Here is a 24,155-nt window from a genome sequence, read left to right on the forward strand (position 1 = left end):
TATTCGATCGCATAACCGCGATATTTTAAAAATAACGAAAAATGCGCACAAGCGATCGGTTATTTTTATATTTATTTTTTCAGATCACAACGCATGTATTCATCTATGTATGTATGTTATAAGCGAAAGGATTCTAGATTCTACTTGCGTAAAAGTTATAAATATCTACAAACTAAATATCTTTGACCAATTGATCGTTTAAGAATTGTAGTCATCCTGCAAACATGTAAATATAATAAGTAAAATTTTGTTGATATTATGTTGTCGCGTTATTAAGGTTTTCGTGAATCGCGCGTAATTGGTATGGAATTCCGCGTAGCAATGGACGAAATACTATTAAAGTTTGAAAGGAGAAAAGAGAAAAGTGATGGGAGAGTGAAGGTAAAAAGGGAGATTCCGTGCGTATGGGCACGTAGTACGCGCGAGTTCCTAAGAAAGATAGAGGAAGCAGCCAGAGTACAGAAGATTGGAGAAGAAATGGTGTGGAGAGGTTGAGGGGATTAGAGGGGAAGGTGGTTGGTATGCCATAGAAAATGAAGAAAAAGGAGGCACGAGAGGTGACGGCAACTGCGAGGTCATAAATATAAACGCTCTCGTGCCTTTCTACTATTCGATTGGTCGAGCCTCCAGACGAGCCTCCTTGCTCGTGACGACACGGTACGCCAAGCAACGATGAAACGGACAATCGGTGCCGTGGCCGAGCGCTACGTAGCAGCCAGGAAGGGGAAGAAAAAGGAAGAATCTCGAGACAGACCAGACGGGGATAGCAGAAGTGAACAGAGCGACCTTCGAGCGTTGAATTGCGATTATGTATTTACGTGCTGCTGTATCGTACTGTACCACGCTGTACCGTATCGTGTCGCGAAATATCGAATATCAAAATCATGCTCAGTTGTCGGTAAAACGTTGCACTTCTTTCAAACTTATCGATCCATCAGATCAGAGATAAACCAATGGACTAAGTATCATCGTCAGATTGCATGATGAAACACCGTTTAATCAATCATACTGTTCGAGTTTCGCGAACTGTGGATATTGAACTTCTTCTAGTATCTACCAACGGCATTAACATTTATCTATGACGTAACGAAATACTCGAAACAAAAGAATTTCGATAGTCATCAAAGATCGCGTAATACGACAAGTTGCACTTTACGCTTGGAAATTCAAACAAACCAGAAAAATAGATGGTTAATACTTCCTCGTATCGACTATTTAATAGCTGAAAAACATTCTCGAATAGCTAAACGCGTAAATAAAGCAAATCCTATATATTCGAATAAATTCTCTACCGACAATCGAATCGTTGCACAATTACGTTTTCAAATACTAAATTGATGGAAAGTAAAACGGAGAGAGAGAGAGAGAGAGAGAAAGAAGGGAGTGTAAAGGCGAGTAAAAGAAACAGAGGCAGAAGATGGTTAGTTAACGCTTCGTCCGGTTCGTTCTGTTATTTTCCCATTCGTTGGATGGACCACTCCTGCTGGCATAGTGGACAACGATTGTTTTGTTGTACCCAAAGAGACATGCAACAATAATGGAACGAGTGATTGCATTCTCCCCAGACAACAACGCAGTCCTGTCGGCTATCGTCCTTTTTGCTTTCCGCTTGACATCGGAGGCATGCGTCTGAAAATGAACAGAGAAATATTTCAGATAATACGCATATTTCGTTATTTCGGCGAACGGTACGCGTATACCCGGGAAAATTCCACTGCCTTATCTAACGAACACGGCAACGAGTTTCGTGGCCGTGTCGAGAACGATTGTTCCAGAGCGTAGAAGATATACATGAAGGAAAGAACGTAGGCAAGAAGTAAGAAAAAAGGAGTGTTTGGCGGTTTGTTGAGGATGACGATCGAGAGCTGGCTCCACTGGTTAACCCGCAACAGGGGATCCGGGCAAACGTGTCAGCCGTGCCCCCGAGTTCTAGGCGAGCAGGGCATCGAGCCAATTAACTCCGACGAATCAAACGACAATACGACGATCGTGCAACGACTTCTGGAGCGTTCATTCCTTATTTACTTCCTTCCCCCTTGTTGCCCGTTTATTTATTTATTTATCGTTTTCTATCCTTTTTATTTTTTTATCCACCGATCACGTAACGACGCGAACCCGATCAATCCAGATCGACCTCAATCGTTCATAGACGACGGTAACTATCCAGCGAGTGCAATTTATCGATTCAACGGAATTAGAAATCGCATCCAGTTGATATTGGAGAATATAATTAACCGAACGAACGCGTATCGACGATTCCCGGATTCCACTTTTAGTGGAATGGGTTGGCCGTCGATCGCATACGTCTTAATGCCGATTAAATAGCGATAGTTATCGAGATATCGGCTCTCCCGTGGCTGTGTACTCCGGTTACATCGATCACTGGGATTCTCTGACGAGTTTCTCGAACGTTCGAAGAACGCGCACCCCATCGATATCTCTCCGCGAGACCAATCGGTGTTTCGTAGATCGATCGTTTGAAACGTACGCGAAATTTCAAGCGCGTTAATTACGAGCGAGCGCACAAGCATCGAGGGGCCGAGAACTCTCAAGATCAACGGTTGATCCGATCTGATTGCGCGAGCGAACGAGTATTATAGAGAATTGAACCGAGGAAACGCAGGATCCTTCGTTGGTCACGTGCCGCCGTTAAACGCCGCGACACAGCGACGCGACGACCTACGGCATATAGGGAATAATTGAATGGCGTGCCCGCAACAAAATTCCGCGCGACCGTGCCTTACGTAGTGGTAAATGCGTGTAGACGCATTTACATATACCTAACTATACGATACATACACGTACTCGGTCTGCAGCGAGATTGGAAAAGTCCGTTACGCTATACGGAAAACAACTACGGCCAAATACGGGTACTACGCGGCACCGTACGTAGTTGTTTCCCGTTTTCTGTTTCGAATTCGATAAAACTAGCGACTGGCAGTGGTTTCGATGGTCGATTGTAACAAAAGGGACGTCCGTTAACCGCGTATAAATGTATATCAGCCGGAAATGGAACGATGCCACGTTGAACTCTCTTACCAATCATTTCACTTCGGCTGCTCTTCATCGCGTCACTATTTACTCGCCGATTTTTATCGATTATCGATCATCGAAACTACCAGGTATTTTTCCTTCCATACGATACCGACGATTCGTTTCATCGATTAACCTTTATCGATCAACGAGTTGACCGTGTTCCGTGATGTAACGATGCGCGACAATTGCTAAGGAATTACTGATCATCGGAGAAACAGAGATGAGCAACGAATCGTTCGTAACGCGTTCGTTGTTTGCAGAGTTTCTCACTTCTCGACATCTCAAAGTCATTCTCAAATCTCGCGACTCGACCAACTAAAAACGTAGAATCTTGTCTCGCAAATAGTAATCACGATTAATCAACATAACACGTTACATTATCCACTCTCAATATGCATCTACGCGTATTGTATTACATTATATTATGAGGTACACCTAATACATATGTATGTGCGTTGGTAAAGAAACAACTCGTGACCAGAGATGCGACGTAGAACCAACGTGTTTGATGTTTTGACGAAGCGTTCAGAAAATTTATGTCCGCGACGCTTGTTTGTGTCACTTAAAAAATACGTTTTGCATGCCAATGTAAAGTTCAAGATCGCGGAATACGACTTTATTAAACGACGAAATTGTTACTGCTCGACTTTGCGTTCCTGCCTGGAAAAGGCAGAGTGGCAAGCCCGCGTCGCGATAAACGCGGTAGAAATTAATTCTCTGAAATGGAATCATTTGAAACCCAATGTGAACGAATCGCGTTGCGCTTCAAGACCTTTGATCCACTGTTACAACACCCGAGACCGAGACTCATCGCTTTCGTTAATTTAAACAGCCGGCGCAATGTATTTCAGTAGGCGTCTACGATATACCTACTCGTACGTACATACCGTGCATGTACGCGTTTGCTGTGTCCGCGCGTTAACCAGTCTACGATTTGCAATAATAACCAATTTCTCTTTCCAATTTGTTCAGTTTTATACGTATCGGACTTACTTAGGAAAAAGCGTATAGTTCCTGGTAACGCGATTGTTACTGCTCGCTGTAAAATGGAGAGAGAGAAGGAGATGCGATGTACGCGTGTACACATACGTAGCATGTACGAGTGGACAGGATCCAGGGCGACTGTATACGGACGGGACCGAACGAGGTCGAACGACTGGAACCTTCCGTGAAAAGCCCAGAGGATATTGGCGTCGCCGCAGTCGGATCGTTGGAGAAACCCGACGTTCCGATTTCGTCCCTTTACCATTCCTTCGTTTATCCTTCGCATTTACCGTGGAATCGAACCGTTAATCCGAATCATCTACAACATTTCCATATCCGATCGTTAATAATCGGTAATTGGTTATTCGATACTCGCGGGAGTTGTCGATTAAAAAAATAAAAGATGCGATGCAATAACAATGCGACGCACGGAAAAAACATCTCTCGCATCACCGAACGACATACACGGGTTATGACAGGTTTCGGAAAAACGTAAAAGAGAAACGGCGATCTGCGTGCTTTGCGTATTCGCGATTTCAATCTATGTATCGTGTACGTCAAACTCGCGTGAGAAGCCGGTAAGCGACGCGTGGGCCACGCGGTGTAGCCGCCGAACGGGCTGCACATCGAGCAGACGCCAGTTGGAAGAAAGAAGAGAGGATGACGCCGGTTTAAGCGTGACAAGGCGAGAGGCAAGCAATGCGAGTCGTGGCGAGGCCAGCTCTGCTCAGCGGGAAGAGACGAAGCGAAGGGGAAACGCTCCAACTCTCCCACCAGGATCGGTCGCCAGCTGGAGGCGGCGCTTACGACCACACCGGCCTCTATATAAAAGAGACAAACCCCCCGATCTGATTAGCAAAGTTCCAAACAACACACGTAAAAGTGCATTTTACTCTATCATATTCTTTACGACCAGTAAACTAATCAACTCTTTCAAATAAATAAATAGAAACGGTGAAGAGAAGTTGAGAGAGAGAGAGAGAGAGAGAGAGAGAGAGAGAGAGTGAGAAAAAGAGAACGAGACAGGGAGAGAAACGAACCGGGTTACCATTGGCATACGTCAAACCGGTCGATAATCAACGATAGAGGGAGAAAGTTAACCGTGATCAAACGTTGTCTACTTACAGTAAAAGAGCAAGTAATCGACGTGATTTCGATATCGACGATATTAAATGGGGAACGGGCGAGAAGGTTGGTGCGACAAATGTATGTATCAGGAATAGCGTGAACAAGAGCAAAGGAAGCAGCGGCGAACAAGCCGGCAAAGCAGACGGCTGATACGACCCTGTACAAATAGCAACGGCACCAGAGAGCAGGAGGGTAATAGTGTCGCTGGTACCGCTTTACCAGTGGTGGTGGGTTCGGGCTCAAGCTCGGATAGCTAAGAAACACACGGCATCATTTAGACTTTAGCCATTCCCTGCGCAGTCTCGTAAGGGTTGCTCTGCATACGCATCGAAGGAAGAGGTGGAACTCTCCCGCGCTCTCGTTTCATCGAATTGAAAACAACTCTGTGTGACTTATTGCGATTGATATAAAAACCATCGCTCGGTTTTATCCGTCGTTACGGAGGTACGCGCTATTCGCGAGATCATCGGTTCAAGGGAAGAGATACGACGTTTACGCTACGAACGAAGGGACGATAAGCAGTTTCGAGATACCTGTCGCAGATTGAACGCGCGAATTTACGCGACACAAGTGCCAACGAGGGATTCCAGTCAAACTTGACCGAAGCGAAGACACGCACTGTTGACAAGACACGGACGTTTTGGGGCAAAATGTCCAATTCACAAAGAAGACAGATGGTGCCATGGCCTTTGTGCCTTATGCCAATACCGAGAACGAAGGTAAGACACGCTATCTCTCACGTAACGCGTACCCGTTCGCCTGCTCGTAATCGATGAAGAACCGTCCGTTCTCCGCCGGCTCGTTTTCGTCTACCATGTCAACTGTTCGCTCTCCACGTTCTCTCCCTCCCTGCCCTCTCTCTCTCTCTCTCTCTCTCTCTCTCTCTCTCCTTTTTTCTCTCTCTTTCGGCACGTGCTTTCTCTTCTCTTTCCGTGTCTGCTTCCACGATTCCGCACTCTCACTGGTTCGTTCTTACTCCCTCTCTTGACTTTCTGGAAAGTTCCACTATACGTGCCTTCGGCGTCGTAGCCGGCGTTACCGTTGCCGCCATTGCCGCCGCCGCCGCCGCCGCCGCCGTCATCACCACCGCCGACGCCGCCGCCGCCGCCGCCGCCGCCGCCGCCGCCAGCACCACCGCCGACCGGAACTATTGCCGGTGTTGATGATGCCGTTGGTGGTTTGGCCGGCATCAGCATCGCCACTGTCATCTACACGTTTATTCCTTTTCTTTTTCCTGCTATTCCTTTCCTTAAACTATCATTTCTTTTTAATTCTTCTCTCTTTTCTCTCGTCTTTGCTACTCGTCCTCGGGTATCCTATCAAATGTTATCAAATTATAAGTATGCCTGTGTTTTCATGCTTCTTTGACGACACTACTGTGCATCCCCCCTTTTATTTTCTATGGAAATGTATTTGTTTTACATTTAAGAAGGATGAACGCGTGCATAAATGTCGGCGGAGGTCAGAGTGCATTTCGTGGTTAAATTTTCTTCGACGCGCGGTTAACATTCTCCGTTTCACCTGTTTCATATCGTTTATATGTCGAGTATCGATAAAGTCGTTGGTATGCGCACGCTTCTTTCGCGCATCCGGAAAATATCGATCGTCGAGTTAAAACCGCGCGCAAATGTCTACCATTCTGATTAAACAGTTTCTTTTTAGTATCGAACCGGTTGATTTCCTTTAATCTACGACGGAATCATGCACACAATAGGTTGTACATCGTTGCTCGCATAAAGTGTGTTCGCGGCGACTACGACGACCGAGTACATACACGGATGAAATTACGATTGCTATCTTCTTTTCGTCACACGCATGCATGCACGCACGCGTACACACATATATACCAATGTATATATAAATACAATATAATTTCGAAGTTTGGATTATCTTCTAGGACTTGTCGTCCACCAGAATCGTCGATCGGTGTGTACCGAATTTTAAAGAGATGATACAAATTTTGTAATATAAGAAGAAGATATTTCAATAAATGATGTTTTTCAATCGTTATCATTAGTTTCCAAATGTTTTCGGACCTGCTTCTTCCATACCACTCGTACTCGAAAATTGAATCGTCGCTTACGTTTGCTCGGAATTCATCTCGAATTCGATACGACCAAGGATAACACGCGTAACAGCGTTATAACCAACTACATATTTGGGGTTCGTTTAAAAGTGTGAAACGGGAAACGCGTTCGTTGTTCTGGAAACGATTTCGTAAACGGTCATGTTTAAACACATTGGCACATCAGCACATCCGCGCGTAAGCACATATTTCTTTTTACCGCGATCTTTGGTTCATTTCGTTATCGAATAACGCGACTCGAAAGTAGGAAAGCATAGAAAGAAAGCACCAGAAGCTGAGAAGCCGGAGAAAACGTGTCGCGTTCGTTGACGAGGATGCACTATTGCATCGTATGCTTGTCGCATACGAAATGTGGGAGAACGAGTAATCGCGACATTTGATTTAAACGTGTTGATAACGCTAAGGAGAAGTCGTATATCGTGTCGGATGCTGACAGACTAGATACCCAAGATTACCAATTATTATTTAACACTCCCCGCTATGTCGCTTTTCGTAGCATAATATATCTCGACCAGCAAGATGTGGGCATTGCAGTCGACTTATCTCTACGTTAATTGTCACGGACGCAGCGCTAAAATGCTTCGTCAACCACAAGTGTCTACGCCGCTGGTACGTCACCACTATTGCTCTATAAGTCAAGTCTACCGCAATTCCATAGAGAAACACTTGAATGCGTGGCTGATCTCCGTACCGAGCGAACCCATAGAATAGCATCGTACGAGATTCCGTAGCCTCGGGGGAATCGAATCGGCTGCCGCGTTTCATTCTCATCGCTTATAGTATACAACAGTCCCGGGGTCCTAATATTTTTCTCTATGACAACTTGGGATTTGCTAATTCTTATTTTTAATAATAATTTCTATTGCCTGGAAATTTCACAATTTTCCTTCGACATTATTTAATAGAATACCCACTTCTATTTTCCGCGATACGTAGTGGAAAATATTTCGCGATGCGATTCGATTGTGTAAAATAACAGGAACCATATTTTCGTATGCATCGTAACATTTGCTCGCGTCTCACTGGAATTAGCTAATCTCAAATTATTATTGAGAAATCGAAGATGGAAAACGTTTCCCATCCTCTCTATTGTCCAGGACTATGGACGATAAGCTCGTAGGTAGATTTCTTTCGTTCATACATTTGATAATACACTTTCCACCACTGCTATTTTTCCGTTTTTTCTTTCTTTTTCCTCCGTTTATTCATAGCGCAACGCACTGAGAGCACTGAATGTTTACCAAGTTTTACACCAGCTTCGCAGAATTGTAATATTTCGGGAGGGATTCGATCGGCCTCTGCATTTTTCCTGTCAAACTAACAATCCTCGTTAATCATCCTCCTGCGTTAGATGCGTCGACGTACGAAAAGACACGCCAAGCAAACTTTTATTTACACTGCCTCTACCATTCTATGCGCGTATACACGTCTCCTTTTCTCCTTCTTCCTGATTCTCTCTTTCTTTCTGGTGATGTTATGCTTATTATAGTTTGTTCTTTGAGAAGATTGCGTTTGTCACGTGTCTCAGACGTGTCATGTAGTGTGCATATTATATACTTAAATATAAGATGACTAAATCTACGAAGACTCTTGCTAGAAGAGATAAAAAACGTTAACACAGAGAACATTTGGAAAATTTTTCCTGGATTTAAAGTTAGCAGAATTAACACGACTCGTGGTTACGATTAAATTCTTGCCGTTAACGTAATAAATAAAACTGATATTCACGAATAGAGTTAATATTATTCGACGAACATAACGAATATGTATATAATATATCATTAACGTTAGCGTATTTATCGGGAGAAATGTTATGCTGACGGACAATTTTCGTTCAAGAAATGTGCAAATAAAACGATGTGAAAGAGAAAAAAATACCGATCAACCAGTTCTGTCGTTAAGCGGCTTATTATTGGTTAAACGTAGTTGTTAGCTACATTCATATTTCATTTCTGCGACACGTACACACATGCAGATTCCTTCGCTCGCGCAGAATTTGCGCATATATCGTTGAAGCATGTATCGAACGTAACACGATAGAATTCACGGTCAGGCCAAGTTCGCTTGGATTTAACTGACGTGCATTCGCGCGAATACCGGTTATCGATCGAACTCTCGATTTTCGAATTTTGAAATAGTGAAAATCGAACGACTTGGTCTTTTTACGCGAGGAATTAGTTTACTAACAAACGCAACTCTACATAATTGATACATTATGGGCAAGACACGCGACGATAGCGATACGAAGACCAATTTTTAAATTCCGATCATCGAAACACGAATGTACACGACCTCTTTCGTCTCGACGATCTCTTTTACCGATCGCAGATTTGTTTTCCATCTCGACAAAGCTGAATGATGCAACTTTATTTTATGCTTGCAAGATTTTATGCTCCTCGTGCTAATAATCCAAGTTTATCCCTTTCGTTTTACTGTTCGAGCAAGCAAACGAAACCGATGAGTTTATTCTAAACGGGTTTCTTCGGCAACGTTCACGAGAAACGGAGATAGTACCGTCGAACGGCCCAACCTACGCAAACGGAACGTTAAAAATATGTATTTCGTGTGCTTACTGTTAACGCGAGGAATACGCGTTCTACAAATGGATGAGCACAAATCTAATTTCGAACGCGACAAAAGAGTTACCCGAGAAAAAGTTACAGAATTTTTAACGAAACAGCGGGTCAAGGATTCAACGTTCTTCTATTTGTCCCAACAGATAGAATGCGGCTCGGTCAGAGTGAATTTACTTCGGCTCGTTTGCATTTATTACAAACGTTCGACCTTTCGCAATTTACATTGCACGATTACCGTAGTTATGTACATACGTATCACCGCGTACATGCAAAAGAGATAAGATCGAAGGACAGTCGCACTGGCTCTGAAAATCGAATGTCACTTTCTTGAAACGAATTTACGCGAAACCAGTTGCAGCTCGCCTATTAGCACCATTTAACATAACGAGTACCTGACTTATCTTTCTTTCATTCTTCCTTTATACATGACAGCAGTAGTAGTAGTAGTAGTAATAGTAGTAGCCATCCCCAAGTTTTTCTTCTTTTTCAACGCTCTCGGGGAACCGACGAAACATTAATCGAACGGAACTCGATTGATAAAAAGCAATTACCAAGTACCCACTCGTGTACCTTTCACGATTGTCCGTTTCTCTCTGCCGGTAGCTCGTTAGTACCGAACGTGCGCACCAGAGACCGCTACGAGAATCTTTGATCAGCGATTGAGAACGTCAAAAGGACACGCGGTCTGTTAGACTGTTCGAATTTCGAATCGAAAGAACGTTTACGCGTATACCGTGTGTCATCAGCGAAATTCGTCGGGATCATCCCCATCGTGGCAAGAGATACGTGTATTATCCAGGGTAAACAATGCCACGGGACTGTAATGACGAATATTGATGCGCGGAGATCGGCCATCGAGTTCAAAGGAGAAGCGATAACGTAATCGCAAAACAACGCGAACGGTTCTTCGCGAAATGTAAATATAGATTCGAGACAAAACAAATCGATAGACAAGAACAAAAACGCAACGACAACGACAACGACAACGACAACGACAACGACAACGACAACGACAACGACAACGACAACGACAACGACAACGACAACGACAACGACAACGACAACGACAACAACAACAACGATGGTTAAAAAAAGTGCAAGGAAGGCAAAGAAAAAAGTGCGAGGAGGGAAAAAGAGAAAGGCGAACGAACGAAACCGAGAAAGGGGTAAGTCGGTAGGTGGGATTGCGTAACGATATGCCGAAGAATCACGTGAAACGGATGAAAGGACGGAAACGCGAACATAGAGAGGGATTAGAGGGGAATATGTATCCATTGAAATAAGAAAATATCCAATACCGAGGCGGAAGATCGGATGTGCGCATAGAAACAATCGCAATTATTCGCAATAGAATGCGAACGCGATTACTTGCAAATCTGCGTTAGTCGGTGGCATGGCGATATACCGCGTGATACGTTGCCTTTTCATTTTCGTGGAAGATCGATATATTATATTTTATCTAGGGCTGGTGAACGTTGCAGCGATTGCCCTCGTGATCGGAAGCACGAGCTTTAAACGTGATAGCTCGAAGAAATTGGTGAATCGTTGAATCGGTAAATCGGTCGGGGCCAAACTCTGTCTTCTTCGCGAGAAGAAAGAACTTGGACTCGAGTTGAACGAAGGTTATCTCTATAGTGTAATCAGGGGTAAAAGTCATCTAATCACCGCGTAACAAACACTCTCGCTTCTGCTCGTCTCTCGGTTTTCATCATTGGCTCGTTACCGCGATAATCGCTAAAAGTTTGTCAAGACCATCCTTGTCCTTCTTTCGCTCGACTTTGCGTTCCTCTTTCTACGATTCCCGATAAACGAATCTCGTATAAATACTCCAACTTGCAAGTATCATCCCTCGAACGTAGTAGTCGATCCGTTCCGCGACTGTCGATCGATACGCGAGGTGCATTTCGGGGGAGAGAGATTGTTTTTCTCAGTAAGTTATTAATGATTAGCAATTAGTTTTCGATTGAAGCTAGTTCAAGAGTGAAAACGAGGTGAAGAAAGAGGGTGAGTGGAATGAAACGGAGCAAAAGCGACAAAGTGGTACATCTGTTTTCAGGAACGAACCGTTCTACCAAAGTACTACACGAGGGTGCCTTCGGTAGCAAGATCGTCGGCGAGCAGCTCGGGCATCAACCTAGATTGTTCGTCGAATGCAACGCTGGTAACGAACGCGAGCCCGTTCAACAGTCAAACGGCTCTGATCACGGAGAAAAAGGTTCTCCCTTCGGGCAGCCACCCTTCCACGGCGATCACTTCCGCCAACCATTACTATGAACAGAACTTGAGGAACAACCACCAGAAGGCCCTGAACGGGTCTCGTATATACGATTCCCTGGACAGAGGTCCCGACCACGATTACAAGCAACTCGATCCGTTGTTGAACGGTGAAATCCCGTACACCGGGCTGATTGCGAACAAACAGGATATGAGTTCCCAAGATGCGAAATCGTTCAACGTCTCGGGTGAGGGCAACAGACATCAGTTCCAAAAGGAAGAGAAGCCGTCGCGTATGCGGTACGCTAGTCAGGTAAGAGATATATCGAAATGATTACAGTGAAAGAAACTGGTAACCGCGCGGAGAACCATTCGTAAGTGTTCTCTCTGACGCGTGACTTTTATACGCGGGTACTACGCGCTCCTACCGCAAACTCTCAAGGATAATCGAACGGGACATCCTTGATCCATTTTTGCATTCGCCTCGAATTCGCTTTACGTTAGAGCTGAAACTCTCGCGAATATTCTAGCGGAACAGGAATTTCGTTTCGTGATTCGAAGGGAACCTTGCTTGCGCGGCGGTTGCGCAACAACCGCATCTCGCGATCTCGCGATGATGCTCTTCTCTTCGTGGCCCTCGCGTGTCGCCCGGTACTCGAACCAAACCGAATCGAATACCACGCGTGCCTTCCTCGTTCTCTACCATTCGAGATCTAAACTCGAGAGCATCGTCATCTTTGCATTTACGACACTCGCGTTGAACATGTAATATTAACTATGTAAGTAAACCCGTCTCTCTAACCTGCGTACGCGCGTCTATGCACCCGTACGTAAACGAGTTTACTCGTTACACCGGGAAACGCGTATCTCCAGCAGCTGCAACGGAACACAGAGAAAAAGGGAACGGCGAGTCGAGTCGAGTCGAGCCGAGCCGACCAACGTGTTGCTGTTACGCGTTGATCTCGCGCGCGTGTTTCACCGAGTTGCTCCATCGAGCCACAGCCAATTGGGAAAAACAAAAGATGAATGCATGCATCGCATGCGTGCATGCACGTTTGTACATACCCGTCTCTACACCGACCTTGCACGCGTATGATAACAACTAACAACTTAATTTCTTTCTACGTACATCGCTCACGTGTAACACACCGAACACGTCTGCGATCCGCGTTAAACAATTAATAAACGAGAGAAAGACTGACAAGTGTCCGAATCAGCTACCGCGACGGTCTCGAACACCAATCCACTCTACCGCCGCTAACAATTATGCTAAAAGAACCGCACGATCGATCCTCTATCCGCGTCCATGTATCCTATAATGAGTGCTAGCTTGATAATGAAACGCGTACGCGTCGATGGATACACTCGACCTTTTCCATCTTACCTACGATCTTAACGACTAATTTTTCAACTCAACGCGACACGGTAACGAAGAAGAAGAAGAAGAAGAAGAAGAAGAAGAAGAAGAATTAAAGACGATTACGCAACGCGAAAGAAGGTCGTGGGTAGTCGGATCGATCGATCGTAACAACGAGGCGATTATTCCGTGAGATCTCAAAGCGCGAGCCTTTTTTTTCTTTCTCTCTCTCTCTCTCTCTCTCTCTGAACGACTATTTTACGCGATCGCGATTAACGCCGTTCCTCGATTAAAAAAAAAAAAAAAAAAAAAAAAAAAAGTGTTGCGCGCGCGGGAAGAAGCGATCGCGTTTCGCGTGTACTTTTCAGTTTGGTTCGAACTTTGTTTCTTTCGAAACGAAACGAAACGAAACGAAACGAAACGCTGGTACGTCTGAAAGGAAGAATGGAATGGCACGAGTTGTGCTCACGCGTTGTGCATCGCGTACGCGAAACGGCCGCGCGCATACATACACGTAGGTAGGTAGGTATAATCGGTCCGATTCGCAGACGATGGATCCTCGCGATGACAAGGGAAGGGATAGTCGCGGCCCCCCAGCATCAGTTCCCCTATATAAACAGGGAACTACCCGCCGGTCCACGAGTGTCAATAGCGTGTCAATATTGTACGGCGACGAGGACGAGAAACGAATAAACGCGGTTTGGTAGTGGTGGTTAAATCGATAGTGGTTAAATCGATATCGATCGGCTCGCGTCGGTGAAACGCGTCGCTGGACGCGACGCGAAAAGAAGATCGGATCGAGCTGGTAACGCCTAGGCAGGATTAATCGTTTCTTCGCCGCGTTGTTACGTATCCGGGGAGGACCGTCGTGTAGATATTCGTTCGAACAGCTTTTTCACCTTGCCCCTCGGCTTTCATCACTCACTCGGCAATCATGAAGATTCTTATGCGAGCCGATACCCATGTGGACATCGAATTACCGGGCAACGCGCCAGTCGCTAAATGCACCTTCACTCAGGTATCAACATTGACATTGGCTACTTTATATAGATCAGAATAGAACATCTCGGCTCGATCTCGTCACCGATCCGTTATCTTAAATCGTCCGACCTTCCGCACAGCCTCACCTATTTATTATGTATTACATATCGTACATACAACACGATATTAACCTATATTAACAGAGTTATTACGTTGTTAATATGTTTTTCAGGTACTGGCTGCCCTGTCGGTCTCATTGGGCTCGATGGTGGTCGGTTACTCGAGCTCCTATACCTCCCCGGGTTTGGTCTCGATGCAGGACAACGCCACGGCTACGTTCGAAGTGACCAGAGAAACCGTAAGTAAGAAAGTGGTTCCCTCCTGCTCGAGGGACGAGGGGGAGGAAGATTGTTTTAAAAGAAACGTGCGTCGCGAGAACAACAACGTTATCCGGATTCCCTACTTATCCGAGGCCCGATCGAGCGAAGGACAAACGATCCGTAACGCGAGGCACGTTCGTCATTCTCGAAACCGAAAACTCTCGCCGGTGTCCGCCGCGGATTCCTTTCCCCCCCTTATTGTGTTATTATTATTAAATAGCCGAAAGATGCGACGCGTATCGAAAATAATCGGGTCAATGAATGATTGAGACTTTAACCCGTCGAGTGCGTCAATAATCGTTGCGTTCAAGAATCAGCCTCATCGACGCGCCTCCTCCAGCCTCGATTGCCGCGATGCGTGATTGGTTCGTTCGTTTCTCCGTTGATCGAACGAAATCGCTTCGCTACGCAACAACCTTCGATGCGTCGATTCGAGAGTCGAACTCGGTAACTCGGATATATTCCCGCAGACGGGAACGCTTCCGCGTTCCGCCCTCGGCCTTCCCTTCGTTGCCCGTTTTACCAAACGGAGCACGATCGTAACGCGATATTCACCTTTTACAGGGCATGTGGATAGGATCGATCATGCCGTTGAGTGCACTTTTCGGAGGCATTGCCGGTGGTCCATCGATCGAATACCTCGGTAGAAGAAACACTATTCTGGCCACCGCGGTACCGTTCATCGCAGGTACGATCGCGTTCCCATTTTACGCACGTATTAAACGTTCTCTTTATTTTATTCCATTCTATTCTATTCTATTTCATTCGATTTCCTTTTCGCAGCATGGCTGCTGATCGCTCTCGCATCGAACGTCGCGATGGTGTTGGTTGGCCGAGCCCTGTGCGGGTTTTGCGTCGGTATCGCATCGCTCTCGTTGCCAGTCTACCTCGGGGAAACGATACAACCGGAGGTACGGGGTACTCTTGGACTCCTACCGACAGCTTTTGGTAACACTGGTAAGATTCCCGTAACTGATAAGCTTCACTTCCGTTTACTTCCATTTACATCGAATTGATCAAATTTTCTCCATTCCGTCCAGGGATCTTAATCTGTTTCGTGGCCGGCATGTACCTAGACTGGAGAAATCTGGCGTTACTCGGGGCCAGTTTACCGGTTCCGTTCATGATACTGATGTTCACGATTCCCGAAACTCCGCGATGGTACATCTCGAAAGGAAAAACGAAGAGGGCACGAAAATCGTTGCAATGGTTGCGAGGCAAGGGCACCGATATCACCGACGAGCTGACCGCCGTTGAAAAGTTGCACGTCGAAAGTGAACGCAACGTGTCGCAGGGCGCGTTCATGCTGCTCTTCAAGAAGGGCCATCTGAAACCGTTTCTAATTTCGCTCGGCCTGATGTTCTTCCAACAGCTCTCAGGCATCAACGCGGTCATATTTTACACCGTCCAAATTTTTAAGGTATACACACATTTTCTTTTTTTTTTTTTTTTTTTTTCTTTTTAACGATGGCACGCTAAAAGTAAGAGCGGAATGATATCTCTTGTACTATTTGTACGTTTCAGGACGCTGGAAGCAGCATCGACGAGAACCTTTCGACCATCATCGTAGGTATCGTTAACTTTATTTCAACGTTCGTCGCGGCGGCGGTTATTGACAAATTGGGTAGAAAAATGTTGCTTTACATAAGCGGTGTGTCGATGTGTCTGACCTTGTTCACATTCGGTACGTTCTTCTACGTGAAGGCGGGTGGGACGGACGTAACGTCGTTCGGTTGGATACCATTGTCGAGCCTGATCGTTTACGTGATTGGATTTTCCCTGGGATTCGGTCCGATTCCGTGGCTGATGATGGGCGAGATCTTGCCGGTGAAAATACGCGGTTCGGCCGCCAGCGTCGCGACCGCGTTTAACTGGTCGTGCACGTTCGTCGTTACCAAAACGTACGAGGATATGGTTTCGTTGATCGGTCCGTACGGGACCTTTTGGATGTTCGGGACGATCGTTCTCCTCGGTTTCATCTTCGTCATCTTTTGCGTGCCCGAGACGCGAGGCAGATCTCTCGAGGAGATCGAGAAAAGATTCGCCGGACCGGTCAGACGAATGAGCGCGGTGGCCAATATGAAACCTATGCCCATGGCCTGTTAATTGAATGGCGAGTCGCGCGTTTTTTTTTTTTTTTTTTTTTTCCGCCGATCGATTATCAATCGCTCCGACGATCAACGCTTCGTTTAGAAGCAAACGATTCCTTCCTATCTTCTTCCTACGCGAAGAAACGGATCGGTGATCGATTACGTTATTTCTTTTCCAATGAATTTCTTTATCGTCTCTCGGCAACCGAGAAAAGCGCAAGTTTGATTCTCGTTCGAGAATGCAAAGCTCAACGAAGAGAATGAGATCTGTTTGTCGTCGAAGATCGCTAGACGTATCCTATCTAACTGTTACTTTTGTTATTCGATAGTTTTTACAGGGTCTACCTCAAGTTAGTACTTTTACGAAAAGTATACGAGTAGGTTTATGACGAACGTGATTTATTTAATTAGTATGAATGTATCGCGTATAGATCCGAGAATGCTCGGATATGCTGTACTTACGCCGGCTGCAACGTATGCACAATGTAGCGTCTAAATGGGGGAAGAAGAAGAAGAAGTAGGAAAAGAATAAATATTAATGAAAACGGAATAACGCTACGCACACGTACCGGTACGGTAAGAACGAATTCGCTTCTTCGTTCTTTTCGACCGCGACAATAAAATTCGAACGCAACACGACGAGCGAACAATTTTTGCCTAGTACATATCTCTATGGACGTCGACCGTCGAATTTGTACATATGTATGTAGTTTGCGATTTGCGTCATCGAGCAATTGCATCATCTACCAACGAATTAAATCGTCAGATATAGTTAAGGAATAGAGATAAAAATAATGCGAGTTTATTTTTTCATCGTTCAAGTCGATGTATAACTGGCCACCGAACAAACGAAAGAAAAGCCTGCGGACAATTATTGCGCGCGATTCGTTACGTTGCGTGTCCTGCATGCAACACCCCATACGAGTGCCGCGTTTCTCTACAATATTTTTCCATCATTTCTCCCCTCAATCAATTCTCATCCTTTCGAATCTCTCTCTTTTTACCTTTTATTTTTGCTAGTTTTTCAAGCACCAGAACGATATGCGCGCATCCGCGTGTCTTCGTCGTTGCAACTTGATTCCGAATCTCAATGTCGACAGGCAGCAGTAGTATATAGGACAAGAGCGTAACATTGTACAATAGTCGTGTACCTACAGTCTCGAATCAATGGCCATCGCATCGAGAGCAGCAATGTACATACGCCTTTCATCCAGTAAAACTTGATCTTTTCTTTTCTTTCCTTCTCTTTTATTTCATGCCAATTCGTGCGTTAATTTATGTATATACATGTATCATAGTATCATCTCTTTGCTTGCACGTTTTAATCTTCCTTGAAGATTGTTGTTTCTATTTATCTGACAAACATTTATATTTCACATGTCACTTGAGGGGGGGAGCAAGTTTCGGGAAAGAAATTCAATGAAAATATTAAAATTGTTTTACTACTTAAATTACTGCTGTCATTATCATCAGCATCGCACCACTATTCACATCTATTACTCTATTACTACTCTCGTTAAGTTTACTTGTAAATCTTTTTAACATAAGTTATTGAAATACAACATTTGACACGACACACGCTGCTCTTTTCCTCTCTCAATTATATAAAGAATACAACTCTTCACCCCGAATGAAAGCGAAACAGTGCTACTATATACATGCTATATACATGTCGGAAAAATGATAATCTAACCTATAAACGCGACTAATGTACGCGGTTCTATATAGAGAAACTTACCCATTACTTGAACGCGACAAATCGCGCAGGTGTCACATTCGACGTCCCAACTCCACATAGCCACAGCATTCCATTTCTTCAAGATAAATAGCTTATCCGTCTTTAAATTGTCGTTGTCACTACGATCTCCGAAATTCTGCTCCGATTCGGCCATTTCGATAATGTTTAGGTTAAAAGGTTCGATAGATTAGAGATAAGAACCGTATCGAGATCTCCGAGAAGATGTGTTCTATTTGTTATATTTGCCAATTTTCTCGCACGCGTCCGAGAATACGATATGAAAATATCAACGAAGACTAATAGCTGGGAGTAGAGTAGAGGATTTCGCGGTCGATAAACTCGATGATCCGTGGATAACGAGCGTAGATAGAAGATAACCAACAAGGTACACCGTGCCCATCTGACGAACGAATCGGTACTAACGGTTCGGTAGTTTCCGTTGATGCACGAACGATGTCGCTCCGTCGTCTATCGTCTACCGTTGCTTATCGTCGTAGAGGCGCGCGCAACTTCTGCGTATGTACTCTTATGTATACATATAAATAAATGCACGGGTGATCAAAACGACCGTCGGGGTTAGATAATCCAGACGCAAAACGGTACATTCGTTAAAGGAAGTTTTATGTTCAGCATGTGAATCGTGATTTAACGGTAACGATACGTACTATCTTTTTGTGTAACTAACTTATTCGCAGGACTGTTAACAATGACCACCACTCGTTAGTTCCTCGTACGTACGCCCGTGGTGTTTCAACCTAACCTCCAGAACGTCAATCCCTTTCAGATGCTTTGTATAAGACATGCGAGAAAAACCAATACCAGAACCCTGTTTAATCACCTTGCAAAGAACTGTTACTCTCGGCGTAACGACAAGAGCACGAATTCGTACAAAGTCGTCCAGACAAACAGTGAGAACTTGGACGGTAAATGTAATTGTTCGCATCTGTTCCTCGTCTCGTATTTTTTTTCTTCATTATCGTCGTGGACGAATCTTTCCAGACATGGACGGTGCTGTGCTCGGAATAGATTCCAACTGGGAACTTTTGACACCGAGAGGTTTTAGATTTTATTTACCTGGGAGCATAGGTCCTGGCTGGTCCGATGTAACCACAACCCTTCAGGTTAGGTCGCAGTTGCTCGATATTTGTACCAGTGAGAAAAACCTTTCGACGGATGATCCTAAAGAAAAGCCTGTTCGTCGTTCGACTCGTTTAAGGGACACCAGGGATCAGCATTCGATCCTACGCTGCGTCGCGCAAGAGTGTCCGTTGTTGTTACGAAAAGGCATAGAGGAGCTGTTTCCAGGATGCTTAGACGTCGGATCTCCCCAACTCACTATAATTACTATCAGTCAGTTGATTAACGCCAAAGTTATGCGATGGAATAAAGAAATGGAAACAGAGAAACTAGCTAAATACGTGAGTAAAACGTAGATCTTGTCGCTCTACTCTAGCTTATACCTACGCTTGTAACCGTCCATAGAACGTTGGAGTTGTCGACGGACAAAATTTATTTATTTTTTAAGAAACGTTTATCCGTTTTATCTTGTATGCTGCAGTTTGTACTAGCTGCTTCGGATATCTGTGCAAAATTGAGGAGAATGGGATACTGGGCAGACTTTATCAATCCATTCAGTGGGCAACCACATTTGAATTCGCAGAAAAACAGTGCTCTTTATAAAACGGACGAAAGATTCCGTTGTTTAGGATTTAAAATATTACATAGAAACAATTGTAAAGTTATTTTTTACGACAATAACGTAAAAAATTTTCTCGGTAAGTAATCCGTAATTGTAAAATTATTCGATAATTTATGAAAGGTTTATCAGTTTTGCGTGGATGTATGCAGCGATTCGATCGAGAACACGGCTGTCATACCGTTCCGTACGTTACAGGAAATCTCTACACCACGGCGCCTGCGAGTACAGAGTTCTTAAAAGAGATTCTGCGTGACTGCGAGCTTGTAAATGTTAACGAAGCTTAATAAAAACAGAATAAGGTGAAAAATGCGGAGAAAAAAAAGAAAAAGAAAACATAAACGAGGAGGAGAGGAATAATATCGATACAGTGTGTACGTTTTAACGCGCGTTACGTTGCGGTATCTCGTCGTCGAAAATATTATTGCAGACTATATGTAGCATAAATTGTTGAGTTGAATTGTATAATTCTACTAAAAGGTAGTACGGTTCGATACAATCGCATTGCTAAAACTGTTTTCGTTTCACGTTAATATTCCATGTTATCGCGCGTCGTACTTAAACGCGCCGCAAATTCGGTCCGAATATCAGCATCGATCATACGTACCGCGTGTTGTTCATCTTATCCTATGTTATGTACATAGATACATAGATAGATTTAAACGATCGTAGGTAACTAATACCACCGGCACGAGAGTTCTGATAAGTACGAGATAAAAATAAATATTTATCTAGAAGGGCGAATAAATCCGAGTTTCGATTGGATTTTCTCGTTACGTGCAAAGAAATTATATAGGAGAGAGGGGAAGGCTCTCATGGCAATAAGAAGGGTAGGTCAGTCGACTTCCAATTTGCGAAAAGAGCCAGAGATACCGCATAAATTGTCGTTGGGAGCATACTGGCAATCCGTCGACGAAATATCTATGTACATGTCGTCAAGTTCTTTTATTCGATTCCGTTGCTCCTTCAAGGTTCTCTTGAAAGTAGCTGAAAAACAGAACCAATCGAAATTAAAACGTATGTATCTTTTAGAATATCAACTAGCGAACCGATGACCACCTACCGATCATCTCCGAGAGAGGAACCTCTCCTCCGTATTCTTTCGGTAAAATTGTTGGATCGATCGCGGTTCTCAGTTCGTCCAGGCTCTTGTGCACCTTGAATGAAAGAAAATAAGCCGATCAATTGCAAAAGTCTGCTGCTATTCGATTACTCGAAGATATGGGAGAGAACCGTTCAAGCCTGTCACCGTTACGTACCGTAATTCGATTTTTTAGTTTCTCGTTTAAAAGAGAGATGCCAAACTCTATAACCTTAATCGCGCAACTTGGAATATTAACAAAGTGCGTCTCTTTGTGTCTCATGGGCGTACTGTTCTGAATACATCGTAACATATTGCGAATGTCCGTTAGAGACCAGGCGCTCAGGTGACCCATTGTCAGTCCAGATTCGTCGTTGATGTGCGTGTATCCACGAACCTGATTCTCCTCGTCATCCATCAGAGCCTCCACCACGAGACTGTGAGCTCTGGCCATTTGAGCGGATGTGAATCTGTACGGATCGAAACGTCCTGGAACGTAGAGGAGAAAATAGAAGAAACGCGATACGAGCCGTAATCTTGTAACAAAGGAGAGGAGAAGGAAGAAGAGAAAGTGGGACAAGACACAGTTTGAAAAGAGGATTGTATAATAAGTGACGCGCGTGCTCCGCGGTACTTACCGGCACAGGAAAGTATTACTCGTCGGCCGTGGCGATCACGCTCTATCAGCGGTACAAGATAGCCACTATCTACGATGGCTTCGATGTCCGGATCTTCGATGTCTAGGTTTTGAAACCAGTTTGGATACAATTGTCTGATCGTCAGGTAACGCTCCAGCATCTCTTCCGCCATCGGCACACTGAACTTTTTCGTTCGAAGAAACCTGAGGAGAAAGGCCGCATCCGTTCTGCAACGCTTGATATTCGGATGCTTGCGAATCCAGTGTCTGAATTGATTCAGAGCTTCTTCCTTGATGGCATCGTCCTCGCGAAGTTCGACGCGGGCAATCGTTCTCGTGGTATCGCTCAACTCGCGCCCGTACTCATCTTCCGTCGACTTAGCCATCGCCGACGTTCGGAACGATCAAGCTTTTCCTTGCGACTCGTTTCGCGCTTTCCGTTTCGTTTCTTTCTTTCTCTTTCACCTTCTCCCTGTATTAGTCCTATTGCTACTGGCTACCGCTACCGCTACTTGCTCTTGCTCCTTTGCCTTCTCTTTCTCCTCCGCTCCGTTTACCTCTCCCGCCCATCCCCATCCCTCTCTTCCACCCGACCACCTCCCCACCCCCACGCCCCCTCCCTGTTTCCGCGTCCTCGTTTCGCTCGTTCGAATTTCAAGCAAATTATCAAAGATTACGAGACGCGACGAGTTCTTACGCCATTCGCCGACTCGTCGTCGTCGTCGTTGTCGTCGTCGTCGTCGTCGTCGTCGTCAAGGAGAAAGTTCGATGTCGATCTACTTGCAATGGTATAAGCGTGTCCTTGCGATTCTTCGAGGCGCTTTCTAGCGATCAACAGAGTCCGCGCGATTCATCGAGTCTCTCTATATACCTCTGTCATATCTTTCCACGTCCGTGTCCGCGTCCTCGTTCCCGTACAGGTTTGTAGAACAGGCGTTGGCAGGCATCAGTCGGCAACTTTCAAACTCCCGGTACTCGACAAGAGAAGATAGAAATCGATTCGGACACACTCGACACGTATGAATCACGATGACTGACATCGGTACGTTTACGTTCCGTAGCGATGAGAAACCACGCTCGGCTCGTCGACCGACTTGGATCGTAGTAACCCGCTTGCTTGCTCGTCCGATCAATTTAAGGCCAGATCGTGGTACGCGCACCGCTCTTACCGCTCTTTCTGCTTTTCAACGCTGTTTTTAACGCCGTTCCACCGTTCTACGCGCAACTCGAAGGGAATCGCTTCCCTTTCTTTTCCTTAAATTCGATTCGTAGATTTCACTTTTTTCTCGTTATTCTCCTTGCTACTTTCACCGCGAGTTCTTTCTTTCGATCGCTCTACCGAGCACGGAGAGCACCGGAGAGCTTGCGAAACGTTCGCGCGGTTCGTTCACACGGCTATACGTATGAAACGTACGAGACGATACTCTAATTCGTTTTTCATCACCGTCTCGTATTTAAAACGCTTCGAACGGAACCAATTTCAACGTCTCGTCCACGATCGTTCGCCACACGTGACTGGCATTTCTTTCCGTTCGGTTGCGTAATCGATGCGATCGCTCTGTACGACGACGAGGTTTTTCGGCTCGGTGAAAGTTGCTGCGCTCAGGAGGTATTTTGTCTCTCGCTTTCTCGAATCATCCAGGTAACACGCGTCCAAAGCTTAACTAACATTACTATATCCGTATAGTAATGTATGTTTTTTAAAAATTTGTTAAACCTTATCAGTAGGTACTAACAGGATTTTTCGTACATTTCTTAGATTTCCGCGTAACGAACGTCGATTCAAGTTAAATGTTACAGTCGAACATTTGCATAAAAATGCAAAGGGGTAAAAAGGATTAAGGATAAAAATAAATGACTCGTTTTCCTTGAACGAAATATAATATTATATGTATACGTGTATATCTATTATTGGCATGTCGGCGGTGAATGAACGTTTATATTACTATTACCGTTGTATCCTGTGTTCATCTAACGAGAGATGCCGGTTCACTCGATCGGTTGTATCAGATTCTTCTCATCGAAATCTCCTCTAGGAAATGTTCCTGTTACGCACATATACGTGTCTATATGTGTAAGTGTATACGTAGTATAGGTGTAACATGTATATATATTAGCAGATAAAATATTCTCCACGGAATGTCGGTCGAGCGGTGACGGTAAAGTTCCCA

At 44.8% G+C, this 24,155-nt stretch overlaps 4 protein-coding genes across 8 annotated transcripts; 2 read left to right on the forward strand and 2 right to left on the reverse strand.

Annotated features, from left to right (window-relative positions):
- Window positions 1-1,425: 1,425 nt before the first annotated feature.
- On the reverse strand, window positions 1,426-18,749 carry LOC143423740 (RING-box protein 2-like). Its single transcript, XM_076895266.1, has 2 exons — window positions 18,571-18,749; window positions 1,426-1,629 (listed from the first exon to the last, which is right to left on the reverse strand). The coding sequence occupies exons 1-2, from the start codon at window positions 18,722-18,724 to the stop codon at window positions 1,451-1,453; spliced, it is 333 nt and encodes a 110-aa protein (XP_076751381.1). The 5' UTR covers window positions 18,725-18,749; the 3' UTR covers window positions 1,426-1,450.
- Window positions 5,646-17,627, forward strand: Tret1 (trehalose transporter 1). 4 transcript variants are annotated; one of them, XM_076895259.1, is made up of 7 exons: window positions 5,646-5,867; window positions 11,867-12,337; window positions 14,595-14,720; window positions 15,307-15,430; window positions 15,526-15,699; window positions 15,783-16,162; window positions 16,267-17,627. In XM_076895259.1, the coding sequence occupies exons 1-7, from the start codon at window positions 5,799-5,801 to the stop codon at window positions 16,846-16,848; spliced, it is 1,926 nt and encodes a 641-aa protein (XP_076751374.1). In that variant the 5' UTR covers window positions 5,646-5,798; the 3' UTR covers window positions 16,849-17,627. The 4 variants fall into 4 exon arrangements, with proteins under 4 accessions (XP_076751374.1, XP_076751373.1, XP_076751376.1 ...); XM_076895258.1 differs by lacking the exon at window positions 5,646-5,867 and adding an exon at window positions 7,731-7,843; XM_076895260.1 differs by lacking the exons at window positions 5,646-5,867; window positions 11,867-12,337 and adding an exon at window positions 14,240-14,399.
- A 337-nt stretch (window positions 18,750-19,086) lies between the features above and the next one.
- LOC143423738 (methylmalonic aciduria and homocystinuria type D homolog, mitochondrial) lies at window positions 19,087-20,576 on the forward strand. 2 transcript variants are annotated; one of them, XM_076895264.1, is made up of 5 exons: window positions 19,087-19,221; window positions 19,355-19,499; window positions 19,570-19,988; window positions 20,129-20,345; window positions 20,465-20,576. In XM_076895264.1, the coding sequence occupies exons 2-5, from the start codon at window positions 19,355-19,357 to the stop codon at window positions 20,551-20,553; spliced, it is 870 nt and encodes a 289-aa protein (XP_076751379.1). In that variant the 5' UTR covers window positions 19,087-19,221; the 3' UTR covers window positions 20,554-20,576. The 2 variants fall into 2 exon arrangements, with proteins under 2 accessions (XP_076751379.1, XP_076751380.1); XM_076895265.1 differs by having other exon boundaries at window positions 19,355-19,493.
- A 223-nt stretch (window positions 20,577-20,799) lies between these two features.
- On the reverse strand, window positions 20,800-22,386 carry LOC143423737 (clavesin-1). Its single transcript, XM_076895263.1, has 4 exons — window positions 21,986-22,386; window positions 21,526-21,836; window positions 21,330-21,423; window positions 20,800-21,253 (listed from the first exon to the last, which is right to left on the reverse strand). The coding sequence occupies exons 1-4, from the start codon at window positions 22,368-22,370 to the stop codon at window positions 21,102-21,104; spliced, it is 942 nt and encodes a 313-aa protein (XP_076751378.1). The 5' UTR covers window positions 22,371-22,386; the 3' UTR covers window positions 20,800-21,101.
- Window positions 22,387-24,155: the final 1,769 nt, after the last annotated feature.

This window comes from Xylocopa sonorina, chromosome 5 (genome assembly GCF_050948175.1).
Source record: "Xylocopa sonorina isolate GNS202 chromosome 5, iyXylSono1_principal, whole genome shotgun sequence".
In the NCBI taxonomy this organism is placed as follows: domain Eukaryota; kingdom Metazoa; phylum Arthropoda; class Insecta; order Hymenoptera; family Apidae; genus Xylocopa; species Xylocopa sonorina.

What these genes read in the sequence shown, in the direction of transcription:
- Tret1 (XM_076895258.1), top strand. Translation starts at nt 7,754, where the DNA reads ATGTGGGCATTGCAGTCGACTTATCTCTACGTTAATTGTCACGGACGC. An exon ending in CACAAGTGTCTACGCCGCTG is followed by an intron (nt 7,844 to 11,866) that starts GTACGTCACCAC and finishes ATCTGTTTTCAG; the next exon opens with GAACGAACCGTTCTACCAAA. An exon ending in ACACCGTCCAAATTTTTAAG is followed by an intron (nt 16,163 to 16,266) that starts GTATACACACAT and finishes TGTACGTTTCAG; the next exon opens with GACGCTGGAAGCAGCATCGA.
- LOC143423740 (XM_076895266.1), bottom strand. Translation starts at nt 18,724, where the DNA reads ATGGCCGAATCGGAGCAGAATTTCGGAGATCGTAGTGACAACGACAAT. An exon ending in TTGTCGCGTTCAAGTAATGG is followed by an intron (nt 1,630 to 18,570) that starts GTAAGTTTCTCT and finishes GTTCATTTTCAG; the next exon opens with ACGCATGCCTCCGATGTCAA.
- LOC143423738 (XM_076895264.1), top strand. Translation starts at nt 19,355, where the DNA reads ATGCTTTGTATAAGACATGCGAGAAAAACCAATACCAGAACCCTGTTT. An exon ending in TGAGAACTTGGACGGTAAAT is followed by an intron (nt 19,500 to 19,569) that starts GTAATTGTTCGC and finishes GAATCTTTCCAG; the next exon opens with ACATGGACGGTGCTGTGCTC. An exon ending in CAGAGAAACTAGCTAAATAC is followed by an intron (nt 19,989 to 20,128) that starts GTGAGTAAAACG and finishes TGTATGCTGCAG; the next exon opens with TTTGTACTAGCTGCTTCGGA.
- LOC143423737 (XM_076895263.1), bottom strand. Translation starts at nt 22,370, where the DNA reads ATGGCTAAGTCGACGGAAGATGAGTACGGGCGCGAGTTGAGCGATACC. An exon ending in AACTAAAAAATCGAATTACG is followed by an intron (nt 21,424 to 21,525) that starts GTACGTAACGGT and finishes CTTTCATTCAAG; the next exon opens with GTGCACAAGAGCCTGGACGA. An exon ending in TCCTCTCTCGGAGATGATCG is followed by an intron (nt 21,254 to 21,329) that starts GTAGGTGGTCAT and finishes TCTGTTTTTCAG; the next exon opens with CTACTTTCAAGAGAACCTTG.